Raw genomic sequence first — 14,657 nt, 5'->3', positions numbered from 1 at the left:
CAGGCAGCTCCCCAAGGACAGTCTGCTCCCCGTATGCTGCTGGTAGTTTTGGGTGTGGACAGCTGCTTCAGTTTCACTGTCCTTTGTGTGAATCTGAGCAACAAGAAAAACTGGAAGAAATTGCCTGGCCCTTTGCCACCTCCTCACCTTAAAGAGCAGCTGGTATCTCTTGCAAGTTGTAACCACTGTTGGTCAAAATCCTGCCATATTTTGTTTGCAGGAGGCAAATGACTTTTTCCTTTGACGGGTCTTGCGTTTTAACCCCAGCCAACCACTAAGCCCCACAGAGCCACTTGCTCACTCTCTCTCACTGAGATGGGGGAGAGAATTGAAAAAAGTAAAAGAAAAAAATTCACAGGTTCAGATAAAGACAGTTTAATAACTAAAACAAAGCAAAAGAAGGAATTCTGTCACCAATTCCCATTGGCTGGCAAGTTTTCAGCCATCTTCAGGAAGGCAGAACTCCATCACTTGCAATGGTTACTTGGGAACACAAAGGTCATCACTCTGAAAGTCCCTCCCTTCCTTCTTGTCACCTGTATATCTAAATGCTGAGCATGACACCATATGGTATGGAATATCCCATAGATGAGTTGGGGTCATCTGTCTCAGCTGTGTCCCTTCCCAGCTTCCTTGCTGGTGGGGTGGGGTGAGAGGCAGAAAAGGCTTTAATTCTATGTAAGTGCTGCTAAGTAGTAAGGGATACATTCCTCTTTTATCAACACTACTTCCAGCACAAATCCAAAACATAGCCCATATCAAATTAACTCTGTCCCAGCCAAAACCAGCACAACAGGACAACTGACTCAGTCATCAGGTTTGTCTGGCCTTGTTGCAGCTAATGGGGTGTCTAGGGATAGGTCCAAAACAGCACCAGTGCTAAATTTCCTGTGGAAGTGGGGTAATGTATTTCCATCTGGGACTGTATATAAGCTTCTCTGGAGCCTTCTGTGCTGTATCAAGGCCCAAAGGCAGGCAGAGCCTGTACCCTGAAATTTCCATGCTTTAGAGCCATCTCCTCTTCCCTTTGAATAGCACCGCAGAGTGAAGGGAAGAGAAGAGCTTTTCCATCCTTCTGTGCTCCCATCTAACTGCAGAGGTTCCTGACAGCTGTGCTTAATCTCTCTTAGGGCTGCTTACTGTGAGATGGTCTGTGATCATGCTCCCAGGACATCCAGACAGACACTGGCTCTAGCTGGTTATGTTCTGCTGCCCCTTTCCACTCAGGAGACCAGGGAGAAGGCAAGGAGGTGCTCACATATGCTGACCATACAGTGTCAGGACACAGCATATGGAAATCTGAAATATCCAAAGCACTCCAACTTCTAGCTTGGGATGGACAGGCAGACCAGCCTTGCTGCCTTCTCCAATACTACAGTGGCAGAGGGACTTGGGACTGAGAGTTGGTTCTTTGTGTCTGTACTTCTGCAATAGACAGAATTGAAGCGTGGGACTCATCTGCTCCCTCTGACTGCATTTGCCATTTTTTCTGTGTTTTCTCAGAGGAGAAAATAGATTTTTCCCTGTCAAAATTCCCTGAAGGTTTATGTACAGCATAGCTGTGGTCTATGTAACAGCTGGTTTTCTATTTGCCAGGTGGTTTGATTACTTCATTAGAAAGAGACTGAGATTTAAGGTGGATTTTCTAATTTTATTTTTCCATAAGAAAAGAGATAGTAAGTAAAGTATGTCTTGTTTGCAGTACTGGCTGCCTGAAGTTTTGGGTTTGGGGTTTTTTTTTGAGAAGATTTAGGAATAAGACAAAATAACCAAGACAACCCTTCCCCTAAGCTACAGAATCCCAACTAATAACATCAAAAAAGGAGCTGATAATATTGATCCCTTGTGTACTGGTAGTTAAAATTAAAAAAATCAATGCAGAGGAAAGGTTAACTGGTCTTTCTGAAGTAGCAGAAACCAAATCTAAATCCCAAATATAAAATTTTTACCTATAAATATAGGGGATGATTTTCAGACAATGTTAAAATTACTCCTTAATTCCCTTTTTTTCAGGACAAAGCTCCTATGAGGTGCACTTGGAAAGGAATCCCTGAGTGTACCTAGATATACCTCCGTGAAAACGAAGAGTAGGTTTTTAGAATGGTATGTACAAGGAGTGAGACCAGAGTGATCAGTGAGGACCTCAGTTCTCCCATCACATCTGCCTTGAGTAACTTTAAATGTTTGTCCTGTTTGTTGAAGGAGATTCAGCTCTCAGAACATGAAGCTATTCCTGCTAAGCAACCACGTGAACATTGCTCTGGCAGTGGTCTCCTGAGTGTTTGTAGAAAAAAATATTTGGCCTTGGTCATCTAAGGTACCTAGGTGAGAAATACACATTGCTAAACATCTTTGAAGATCTGAGTGCCTGGTCTTTTAAACAACGTAAGACATTGAAGTCTTAGTGTGCTTCTAGCCACATTCGTATTTCCTCCTTGTTTTCTTTTAGCCATCTGATGTTGCTCTTCACCTGCTCAAGAGACTGACTCCTGGGCAATTCTCCTGCCCCAGCATTAGGATATTTTTCAAAGAAATTTTCCATCTGGAAAAGAGAAAAAGAATTGAAGTAAATAATTCTGTTCTTGGGGAAGTGGCTCTTTACAGGGACATGGTCAAGGGCAATTTTGGCTGGAAGAGATTCTTAAGCTCATGCTAGTAGCACTGAAATAGTTTTACGGTAACTCCTGGTGCTTTAAACATTTAGAGGATAAAACGTCAAGTTTCCTGGCCAGAAGATTTTTAAGTATATTGACTTAAAACCAAGAGAAGTTTTGTCACCATACCTGCCAAAGCTGGAGCTCAGTGTTGAAGTTTTGGGTGATAGTTACTATTCGACCAAGGGTTCTGTCATTGATAGTGAATCTAGAAAAACAATTCAATAAATGATGTTTGATGCAAAACTATTGAAAGAGAAAAGGTAAAAGCAATTATATGAAGTTTAAACTTATAATTATGCTACAATAAAACAAGTACATTCAAATTTCAGTATTTTTTTGAATTCTTGAAAAATTGTTGTAAAATATCTGTGCTGTTCTTAAATATGCTTAATAATGGAATGACCTCTTATGGTGGATTTTTTTCTTTTTTAAATAATGACTTATTATCTCTAGCTGTGTTGTAGTTTGGGATTATTATGTAAATTCTCTCCCCTGCCACTTAACTGCCCAGGCCAGCGGTTAACAAAAGAAGCAGTTAACTGTTGATCGCTGGGGTGGGGGCAGGTTTGTCTCTTTTGGTTTTTTTTTTTGGATATTCTCTGCAGTCTTGGCTCGGCGGAACGGGGGAGTGGGGGCTCGAAGGAGGCAGGCTGCCCTGCTGGTTACTGCTGGGGTTTTCCTGGCTGTTTTGCCGCTGCCTACTTCGGACTACTTTTTCGTGCCGTGCTGCTGCTGCTGCCTGCCTTGGATTTTGCTGCTGGTTGCTCGTATCTTTCTGCTTCTTGGACGGGGAACACAGGGGGAAGAGACTGAGTCCATCTGAAAGCTCACTGCTCATTTGTCTCGCTGGAGAGGGACTGAAACTCACTCTGCAGCCAGCCAGGCTGTGATATGAACACTTGAGTATAACCTTTCCTCCCGGAGAAAAAAACCTGCTGGGTTTTGTTGTTGTTTTTTTTGGGTTTTTTTCCTCTCTTGTGGTGTTGGGGAAGTGGGTTGCACTAGTCTGTTTACATATATAAATATATATATATATATATATATATATATATATATATATATATATATATATATATCAGTTATCCTTCTTGTATTAAAATTCCTTTTCTTAAATTTGATAAAGAGTGGTGTGATTATCGTGGAGGAGGCCCCTCCCCTGCTTGTGGGTAAAACATTTTGGTTTTTCCCCTCAAACCAAGACAAGCTGGAAGTTAGGTATATTGCTGCCCAGCAATACAAATACTGTCCAGTTCACAGCTCTAGGCTTACAGGTGTGTGCTGTTTCTGTGCCCCTCCACCAAGCACTGAGACAGGAGACATAAGGAGAGCAAAGTCACTCAAATAGGGAGGAGCAAAGCTAAGGTTTGCTATTACTTCCACTGCTCATCTGTATCTCTGCTGACTGCTGTTACCATTTGACAAAAATGAAATAACAATTCTATACACTGTTTTCTTGATATGAAATCAGTAGCAAGAGTGGAGACATGACTTACTAATTTCCATGCAATAATCAGATTTCTATGGCCTTGGTAGAACTTTTTGTACTTCTTCATCACAATTTATTGGTAATGATCATTTAGGGAAAGAATGGTTTTCAAGTCAGCAACAAAGTACTTTTTCACAACAGGTGGATATACTTGTGTTGAATATGCTTTCAGTTTTGATTTTGCAAAGGCCAGTGTTCATAGCTTTACAGTGAAAACACAGAAAAGCATGGCATGTAACAAGATTTACAGATGGATGTATTTTCCAATGAGTTCATTAGAGTACCTGTCGACTAAATATTGCCAGTTCAGTCGTATCCAGTCCCAGGCCATTGTTTTCCCATAAGTGTTATATGAGATGTATCTCAGGACTGTGAACACATCTTGGCTTTTGATGAGGCTGGTGGAAATATATTTCAGATACCTAAGAGAAATGCCAGAAGAATCGATGAGAGCTGTTTTCAAACAGGAGTATTAATTATTTTTCTACAACATTTTAAAGGTGAAGTATGTGCATCTAAAATGTAACTGGGTCAAGAGATAATTGTATTGAAAGAAATCTAGGCACTTAGGAATTCCTTTAGAAAATAGGTAGAGTTTATGTCTCTACTTGAAAATAGCCATACACAATTATTATTCCTATATTTTAATCAAATAGGGAAAACAAGATTGGTTTAGCTCATCCTGTTTGGGCAGCCAAGTGCCAAAAAAAGCAGTAGCCCAGGCTATAAAGATCTTACAGGGACCATTAGCACATACATTGGTGATTTGCTCACACTGACATCTGTGCTGTTTGTTTGGATAATTTTATTCATACAAAATTATAATTCATTTTGGCAGGGTATGCCTGCAAGTGCTGCAGTTATACTTTCAGTTACAGCACAAATGGTTTCGACTGAGAGACTGGAGGGATCACCCAGCATGCACATTTACAGGGAGGTGAGCAGCATGGTCGTGGCTTCACAGCAGCAGCTGCAGAACACCCTTCTAAACTGTTGTGTGCTGGGATCAAGGATTGTCTTCTTTTTTCCTATATGTAAGGGGCAATTTTGTTCAATCTGTTTGCTCTTTTCTCCATGCTTGTTATTTTAATAGTAAAATAAGTGACAAGTTTTCCCTGGTTTAGGGGGGATTTTTTATTTTCGGCAAATATAGTCTGATCTAACTAACTACTTCATGTCTTAATCATGTCAGTTATTAGTCATTGAATGGCTTTAGATTAAGGCTGTTGTGGTCAAAAGAATTTAGGAATATACCTGCTTCCTACCACTACATTAATTACTCTAACTCTTATATTTACTTTTCTCAAGCCTCCTATACTTCCTGGTTTCATCTCATTTAAATGTGGAACTCTTTCAGGCAGAAACTGTTCCATCTTATGATACTTAGACAGGGCTCCAACACAGTGGTCAACGGTCCTGGTGAAGATGTTTGCCGGCATCTCAGCTACATTATGCAACTGGATGCAAAGTTATCAGGTAATCCTAAAGTAGCTGGTGTGCCTACACAGGCTGACAGCGTGGTGAAATACTTGCCCAGTCTGATAGCTGGGCTGGCCCAGAGCAGTATCCAGACTTCTCATCACTGCCATGGTGGCATTGAACACAATAATTTTTGTTCTATCTCAAGTGCCTCTGCACAGCATCTCGGGGAGCATTGCAAGTTCACATGGATGCGATCCTAGGGGCAGTTAGTAACAATGGCTCAAGCTTGTTTGCCTAATTGTGGCTACTGAGAAGGGAGACATCTAGGCTAAGCCAACTCCCTCTGGAGCCAATGTAGGGTAACCGACAACACTCAAAAGCAATTCTTGCCATTGATTTTATGCATCTTTCCTTGTCTGGGATAAGCAGTGCTCTGAAGGTCCTGCCTCCCTTCACTGATTATGGAGGAAACCAATGACTAATTTTCTCCTGATGCTTAACTATTAGACAGCTAAAATTGCAGAGGTTGAAGGTGGAAAAGCTGAAGGCTGCTGTGTGCAGAAACTACCATATGTTCAACATATTTCCTCTAAAAGAACAAAGCTTTTTCTCTGCTACAGTACAATCTTAGAGGGGAGTGTTAGATAACTGGTCTTGAAAATGTGTTGCATTTCCTTATGCTGTAATCTGACAAAAATGACAGCACGGAGAGAGGAGAGGAGAATGAGTAAACAATGAACAGTTGCTTCTGTAGGAAAAGAGGAATCTTTGTATGTTTAAATAACCTGTCCAAAAGGGTGATGTTCTTCACTGATGCCAGGCCATATAGAAGCTTTTCTTTTTCTTGGGCTAATGTAGTTTCCTGATATTTCTGGAACATGTAATTCCATGATGTCTCATTGCCTGAGTTCTGCATCCCATAGCGATATACAATGAGTCGAAGATTTGCAGCAATGCTACAATAAAGAAACAGTGCTTAAATATTCTTCCCCCTTTTCTGCTTGAGATCAATGACAAAGTCACATGCTATATTCTTCACCGTGACAAAAGCTGTGAGCACTCACGGTTTGCCTTGTAACCATTGATTGAAGAGGTCAGAAGCATTTTTCAAAGAGTCTGGGTCACCCATACTGCAGGCAAAGTCTAGAACAGAAGCACGAAGAAGCCTTGAAAAGAGAGAGAGGGAGAAAGAGACATTTTTCTACTGCTTACCATTTTTTGAATCCATCAATAATGTGAGAAGGAAAAAATAAAATTGTTCCACCTCTCCACATGGCCTCCAGAATCATTCCAGCTCAGTTTATCCACAATGGGCTTTACCAGAGTGCAGAAATATCTCTGAGGTAGAAAAAAGAGGTTGGTTACTTGTGTAGATTTCTTTAAATAATAATATATTTGTGTTCATAGTTTATTATCCTGGGGTAGAGCAAGGACACACTGCCGCAACTGTTTTCCACAAATGATGTCCAGTTCAGAACATATTTGTTTTAGTGAACATAAAATCATGTTCAATATATTAAGTCAACTAACAAACCTGCTCACTGCCACATTGAGATATAGCCATCCTTTGTGCTCAGGACAGGTGTCAGAGATTTTTTTTGCCCTATACATGCTTTTTTATTGAAAGCAGGACAAATTTGACTAATAAATGTCTGTACTGTGCCTTATGGTTATGGATTAAGAGAATAATTAGGGATAAATTCTTTTCTCCAAGTGCATAGTCCTGAATGCAGAATCCAGATAATTCAGATATCACTTAAGCAGTTTTTAGTATTTGGTTTGGGGTTTTTTTGTTGTCTGTTTAGGTTTTTATAAGAGTATGGTAACAAAAAAGTAAATACTGATAGATCAGGAACACTAAAAATCACTTGAACTTCAATATTATTCTTGTTATAAATCTTGAACTATCAGATTCAGTGGTCTCATGCAGGAATGTTTTGGGGTTTTTTTTGTTTCATCACCTGAAAGAGGGGATAGATATTTGTATCATCTTCAAGCATGTTTGCGAGGTAAGTTACAGATGATATAGCTCTATGCCAAGGCAAATACTCAGTTTCATTTCTTAGGTATTTTGTGAGCTCCAGAGTAACAGTGTAATTCACAAGTCCAGGTCTGTGGAAAGAGAAAACATAACTTCTGTTATTTCAATAAATTTGAAGAACTTACTTCTTCAAAGGTATTAGATTTACTGTTTACTTTAGAAGGCCCAAAATAGTAAAGTTTGTGAGGGGAAAAGTAGCCTGGAATGTTACTTGGAAGGTGTTTTCCAAAGAGACACCAAGGATCAGTGTTGATCAACACCAAAGCATAGGAATTGTCACTGTGAGGAGACTATTCACATTGTGCAGCAGCCCAGTGTGTCCAGAAGCAAGAAACCCTTAACTGACTACAATAACATCACACAAAAAGAAATGGCTGGCTGGAGCCATCCCAAAAGGCTGAGGAGACAGACTGAGAGGCTGTTACAGAATGTTGCTTAGAATTTATCTGTGCCAGCATGGCTGTGTACAAGAGCTAGAAGTATCTGATCAAGTTTCTGAACAAGATTGCTGAGGTGGTAGATACCTAATGCCTTGGTATGCATATTAGGCATGCTTCTGGTTTTCTGGATATCCAGCTTCTTCTGGAGTGCTTCTATTATTACATGGTAAAAACACCCCTAAGACCTGTGCAATTAAAATCTACTTTTTTCTTGCCATGGAACTGAAAGGGAGTATTTCTCTTGACTGCATTGGTAATGCAAGTTGCCAATGCATACTTAAAGTTGCCCCTTTTGGAGGACAAGTTAAAGCAATTAAGAATTGTAACAAATTAAAAAATGTTTTCAACCACTCAAGTTAATTTTAATTACTAGGCAACGGAAAGTGAAAAACTTGTGTTGAAATCTCTCAAGGGAATTAGTTTACCTTGCTAACGAAAAGATATCATCCAAAATCCCTGCACGATCAGCAACTGAAAAGTTCTGTGTAAAAAGAGGAAAAGAGGGATCAAGAGTATATAGATTATTTGCAGGAAAAACCAGCCTCTACAAACTTCTTCTAAATGATCCACCAGACAGTTTAATATTGCAACACTCACTCTGTGGTCTTGGAACAGAAGGGAGCTAAGCCTGGCCCAGTTTTGACTATCATAATTCACCCGATAGAATCCAATGTGATCTGAATTGATGTTCACAAAAGTATCAGAAGAAGCTCCTACTGTAATTCCTGCAAAACAAACAAACAGAGATCAGTTTGTGCATCTTATATGACACAGAACTCACTGGAGATTCCTTGACTCCAAAAGTATTATTTGGTTTAATGAACATCAAAATAACATTAAAACATTAATTTTATTTACTGATTTTTAAATGGCTGTGAGGAAAGATGAGTTGTTAGAGACTTTAATGAATGCTACCACTTGTCTTAGAACAATGAATTGTGGTCATTACTTGGGCCAGCTAGTTTGTTAAATTTGAAATGGAGATCATTGTGACTAGGGTGAGGATGGTGGGATTTATTGTCATTGTAAGAAGTAAAAAATTGAAAAGCAACAGTTCTTGCAAATGTATTTTTAAAAAGTTTTTGATTCTTATGTTTACTATTACAGTTATCATATTTTATACTCCATTAGTTTCATTTTTTCAGTTTGTTTCAACTAACTTTTTAAGGGTTTTCTTCTCTGTATTCTTCACTAATTCGTTTTTTTGTAGCTATAGATAAAAGAATTACACACTGGGTTGAGACTCGTGTTTAACTATTTTCCCATTTAAAATGAATACTTGAAAAAAGTTCCTTTCTCAGAATCTTGGACTGGCCCAGCTGGAATGGTGGTTATGAAAGTTTTTCAATTGCCCATTGAAGGCAATGGTCTTCAATCTGTGGTTTGAGGGTGGCTGTAGTTAAAAGCACATTTCTGTTTGTGTGACCCATACAAAGTATTTTGAAAGGCATTTTTTCCCTACAGTTGTTGTTTGCCCTACTAGCCGAGAATTTTATGGATGTAGAAGTAAGCACGTAATCATGTCTTTGCAGGCTTTGTCAAATTAATAGCCTCTTGTAGCCCACTGTAATGTCATGTGGAAATTAGAGAAAGAAAATTCCTTTGTGTAAACTTCTGACTTGTATCATGGCATAAAACTTTTTTTATTTTCTTTTGCATGGATACTAAAAGCAACCAGGTTAAAAAAAACCCAACACCACCACCACCCCCCCCCCCCCAAAAAAAAAAAAAAACCCAATGCAAAACAGAAGAGAAATTACATTTTAAATAGGTAACATTCAAAAAAAATAGAAAAGCTGATTATAATATTTCTGAAATTCCAACACATGATGTAACTCAAAAACTGAAAAAGGTTTTCCTCTGATTTTTGTCCACTAGCACTATAGAATGAGAAATTCAATTTGATTGCATAATAGAACAATGATCAAAATTACCGATGTAGGTATTTTCTCAGTCCTGAAATCAGCATTAGAAAATATGTTTAATAATTTGTAGCTGTTTGACTGAACCCAGATTGCCAGTTTACCATGCCATAGATGCTTTCATCAGCCTTCCACTTCACCTCTTTTCTTAGACTTGAAAAAGGGCGTATATAAGTCCAATTGATTTTAGCACATTATAATTAAGAGAATGCTTAGATGTTTCCTTGAGTATGACTGTATTTAAACAGATGCTTAAGAACTATACTGAACTGAGCCTAATAATGTGTATAGGGGACATAGTAATCATCTCACAGAAATTACTACCAACTTCAGTCCAACCAAGCTGTGTGCTGGTTCCTGAATCTGAAAGCTGAGAACTATGAAAGTTAATTCTGTGTCATATTTTTTGTAAAGGAGACTGAGAAGTTTTATCCATTCCCTATCCTTAAAAAAGAATAGGAAGTTTACCTGCAGAATCTGATGCATTGTAGAAAGTATAATTGGTTGAATTCCCAAGTCCTGTTTTCACTGGTATATTCCATTTGTAACTGAAATTATTTAAAGGGAAAGAAAATAAAATGACATTTGAAACCAAATGGTAAATGCTTACATTTTGTTTTATGAAGCTATATGCTTATGCACATATATATTTACTAAATATGCCTTGTAACAAAACACGGTGTTTTACCAAGAGCTGATGTTTTTGTTGTAAAGATGTTTATGTGCTATGATACTCTCTGTTCAGGCAGCAAAATGTCAGATACTGATATGGTATGATTAGAACAGTTATATTGGGGGAAAAGCAAAATAAAAATCATGAAGTGTCTGAGCATGTTCCTGTTCTGGAGATCAGAAGTAGCAGTAGCTTGTCTTAATACTTTGTATTAATCAATATTTGTCAAAGTGCATGTGGTGGACTGAGCAAGGAAGTGGAGTAAGATTTTATCCAGTGTTGACATATTAGTCAAGTTAACATGGTAATGTGTTAATTATGTGCCTGAAGTTAAGTCTGAAAGATGCACCATTTATCTGTTTTTTTGTTTTGGTTTGGGTTTTTTGTGGGTTTTTTTGTTTGTTTTCTTTTTTAATCAATGAAACTGCTAGGGCTAGGGCTATGTCTTTCTGAATCCATTCCATGCCTCTTGGTGACTCCATATACTGGACAGGGTAATAATCATCCATAATCAGAGATCTCTTATGTCAATGAATTTCCACTGTGCTGTACCGTGTAGCTTATTACCACAGCTCTGGAATATGCAGGCCTACTAGGCAGTACCTTTGCATCATGTCAGGCTATAATCTAGCAGTAAAAGATGATTATAAGTGAATGGTTGCTGTCAGTGTTAAGGTTGATATGTCTAGGGCTTTGTGCAGAAAACGGTTAATCTTTACAACACTGACTTGAAATAAATGGTTAAGTATTACAAAACATTTCTAACAGATGGAAAAAATTAAAGAGTTTAAGCAACACTGTGATACAGTTAGTAAGACCTCTTGCCTTTACCAGTCCGTTTTCTTCTCCAAGACAACCCTAATTCCTCCATTATAAAGCACTGGGAACCAAATGCGACCTTACCTCTTGCTTCTCAATTCCTGCAGACTCATTAGTTCAGGGCATGCCCAGGACAAAGCTGAGTAATTTGGGCAGGGATGGAGCCACAGCACAGTCTGACCAAGACTGTGACCAGGCAGTCAAGGAAGTGGGACAGCAGAGCATGCTGTAAGCATATTTGCACAGCCACCTGCATAGGCCTGCTAAAATTATTGAGCCCTTTTGAGCAGTCAGCTGCTGTTTCATGTTAACATACTAGAGTTCATCCCAGGGAGATTTTTCTTCCATCTTAAACACTCCGGTGACAACTGCTATGGGAAGATCTAAGTCAGCAACCCTAAGTTAAGTGAATGGTCATTGACTTCAATATAAAATACAAAAATGAAAGTTATGGTATCTTCTTGTGCCTCTAGGAAGAAAGATATATTGTTTTGTATCTGCTAAACAAAATATCAGATTTATACAGTTCTAGGTTTTACTTTTTCTCTTATGGAGCTTACTGTGATGGAATTTAGAGATGTCATTGTTTGGCCAGAAGCTCCAGTATTGTGTTTCCCCAAGAGAAAGCCCATATATGATTTCTTTATACAAAACCTCAATTTTTTTCTAAATGCCTTTAATGAGGGTGTATGATGACCCACCCTTAAGGGGGAAGGATTTTATTTAGTTTTCCTTATATGTTCCTGAGATTACATATGTAAGTACTTTTCCTGAGTGTAAGAAATAGTAGCTGTGTCCTGTTGACTGTACATATTAGTGTGTGTTCCTAACATGCTGTAGCTACGTATTTGTGCAGTAGCACTACTTTAAGAGTACAAGTTTCTGAACATCTGTTTCTTTGGAGTGCCAGCAAGCAGAACAGGACTTTTGCAAGAAAAACAAGCTTGGAACAAGCCAGCAGCTTGTGGAAACTGTTCCTCCAGGGGTCAGAGAATGAAGCATATACAGGACCTGGAGTTTCCACTGCTGAAATGAAACCCTGCATCTGGACATGAAACTGGGCAGTTCCATCTGGGGTAGGATCTCTTTAGGAGCTTCTCATCCCCATCTGTGAGGGTAGAAGGAGGAGGTATGGATTTTTAGTGAATTGACTTTTTAGGCAATGGAGTAAGTCTCTCACAGGATAGGTAATATCAGTATTTTTTATATATATACATATATATATCATATATATATATATATGTATATATATAATGTATTTTATTTTTAAGTCACTTATAAAAATTACATATTCAGAAAAAATTCCCATCTCACTTTGGGAATAGCAGGGACAATACACAGCTCAGTTTATTCACAGATTAAGGTAGAAATTGTGCTATCATTTCTACTTTAGAAATGATAAATGGCAACATACTGTAAACACTGAAGTCAAGTAGTTCTGGTTCATGTTGGCAAGTTTTACTGATTTAATTGTTTGGTGCAATTCAAGGAAAAAATCCTTCCTAATTTGGATTAATTTGAATCTCTTTCACTGAAACCATTAGCAAAGTTGTACTGCCTCAGAACTGGGGCTGTCTAAGAAATTATAGTGCTAGCTCTGAAAAGTTGCTCAGCTGGTTAGTGCCATGGTGCAGCCAAGCCATTTTTTATGCAGGTCCACCAACCCACAGACAGAGTTCATTTACCTTCAGGTCAGTCATCTGTTATTTAACAAATATCCCACCTATCTTGAACAGGGTAGGTAAACGTCTGCAGATGGCTGTCTGGCCACATAAGAGCCCAAACTGTCTAACTTTGACTAGATAACTATCTTTTAAATGAGTAAAATTAAGCAATGTGACCCTAGTAAAATGTAAAAAAAATAATACTCTTGTTGAGGATTAATGACATTTATACATGACTGGCTACTTCATACTAACTCATGCTTTTAGGATGTGCAGAGAAGATCCTGTATTGTATGTGAAGATCCTGTGATGTATTATAGATCCTACACCATATAGGAAAGAGAATAAACTACTGTGGTATAAAATATTTAGATCACAGTATCTGATTTCTGAGCGATTTTGTGTCAGTTTTCTTAGTCTGAGAGACTAATTTGTAGTGATTCAACAGGTGACTTGCAGTAATCTGAGCTGTCTGTGTGGCAGTAAGGTTTTCTGAGAGGTCCTGTCCAATTTTACTCTGCTGCATTTGAGAAAGAAACCCTGAGACAAAGGGCTGATGTTTTCCTAAATTTGAAATACTTATATCTAACTTCCGCCTGACTTCTTTTTAAAAACAAATGCTGTGAGGAAAATACAACCTACATGTATGTCAGATAAAGACTGTATAGGTATAGTATTTCTACCTGTTTTGAAAAGACATTTGCAGCAGGAACTTACCCAAGATCAGAAGGAGGATGAGAAGCATTTGCATTGGGATCCAAGAGAAAACGTTTCTGTGTGAGTACTAAATTATCTCCCATCTCCAAAACAGGGTAGCCCATCTGCCTAGTCCATGTGTCCATGACTTCCTTCACAGGTTTATTACTTGCCTGTAAATGATGGATGAAATTTGCAGTGAAAATACAAATTCAGTCCAAAGAGGAAAACAAATTAAGTATCTCTGGTATTGAGAAAAAGAAGAGCAGAAAGGGGTAGAGGAAAGAGCAGGTTTCAAACAAAAAATACTCCATTCAGTTCTTTTATGGTGCGTGTTATTGAAAAAAGAAATGAGCTGGAAACTTGAACACAGACAAGAAATGAGAAGTAGGCAGGAAACTGTCCAGTAACATGATCAAGAAATACTGAGGAACCTTTGAGGCCCCGTTCATTCTCTAAGATCTCTCCATTTTTTCTAAGGGAATAATTGAACAGGACAAAAAAGACACCAAGACTTTCAAAGCCAGAAGCCTTTTTGCAGTGTGTTCTGTTTTCAGTGTGAAGCAAGGGCCAGTATTAACCAACAGCAGCTGCACTAATGTAAAATTTGATCCATTTAATTCATTATGCAGACTGTGAGCGTCTGTCCTAGGAACTGGAGAAAGCTGCTACTGCTTCCCCAGGATACCACCTGCGAGGAGAGGGAGCTAGGGTCATTATTTCTTTCTCCAGATGAGGTAGATGATATGGAGATGCAGAGCACCAGAGAGAGAGAGAGTAGGAAGAAGTCCTGCTGAGCAGGAAGAAGTCTGGGACCAAGGAGGAAATGGGAACTAG

General features: G+C 38.6%; 1 protein-coding gene across 1 annotated transcript in view; it reads right to left on the bottom strand.

Moving 5' to 3' along the window:
• Positions 1–359: 359 nt before the first annotated feature.
• Positions 360–14,657, bottom strand: part of ENPEP (glutamyl aminopeptidase) — a 37,373-nt gene continuing 23,075 nt past the window's right edge. The window contains exons 10-20 of the mRNA XM_071555131.1: positions 13,842–13,993; positions 10,437–10,516; positions 8,644–8,771; positions 8,472–8,527; positions 7,527–7,677; positions 6,830–6,903; positions 6,630–6,731; positions 6,351–6,521; positions 4,428–4,565; positions 2,784–2,862; positions 360–2,542 (exon numbers count right to left, since the gene is read on the bottom strand). Of these exons, the coding sequence (XP_071411232.1) occupies positions 2,402–2,542; positions 2,784–2,862; positions 4,428–4,565; positions 6,351–6,521; positions 6,630–6,731; positions 6,830–6,903; positions 7,527–7,677; positions 8,472–8,527; positions 8,644–8,771; positions 10,437–10,516; positions 13,842–13,993 (1,272 nt within the window). The 3' untranslated portion in view covers positions 360–2,401. The remainder of the gene's footprint in view (positions 2,543–2,783; positions 2,863–4,427; positions 4,566–6,350; positions 6,522–6,629; positions 6,732–6,829; positions 6,904–7,526; positions 7,678–8,471; positions 8,528–8,643; positions 8,772–10,436; positions 10,517–13,841; positions 13,994–14,657) is intronic.

The sequence above is a fragment of the Pithys albifrons genome, chromosome 5, assembly GCF_047495875.1.
Source record: "Pithys albifrons albifrons isolate INPA30051 chromosome 5, PitAlb_v1, whole genome shotgun sequence".
In the NCBI taxonomy this organism is placed as follows: domain Eukaryota; kingdom Metazoa; phylum Chordata; class Aves; order Passeriformes; family Thamnophilidae; genus Pithys; species Pithys albifrons.
The sequence above is the reverse complement of the archived record's forward strand: the minus strand, read 5'-3'. Positions and strand labels throughout refer to the sequence as shown.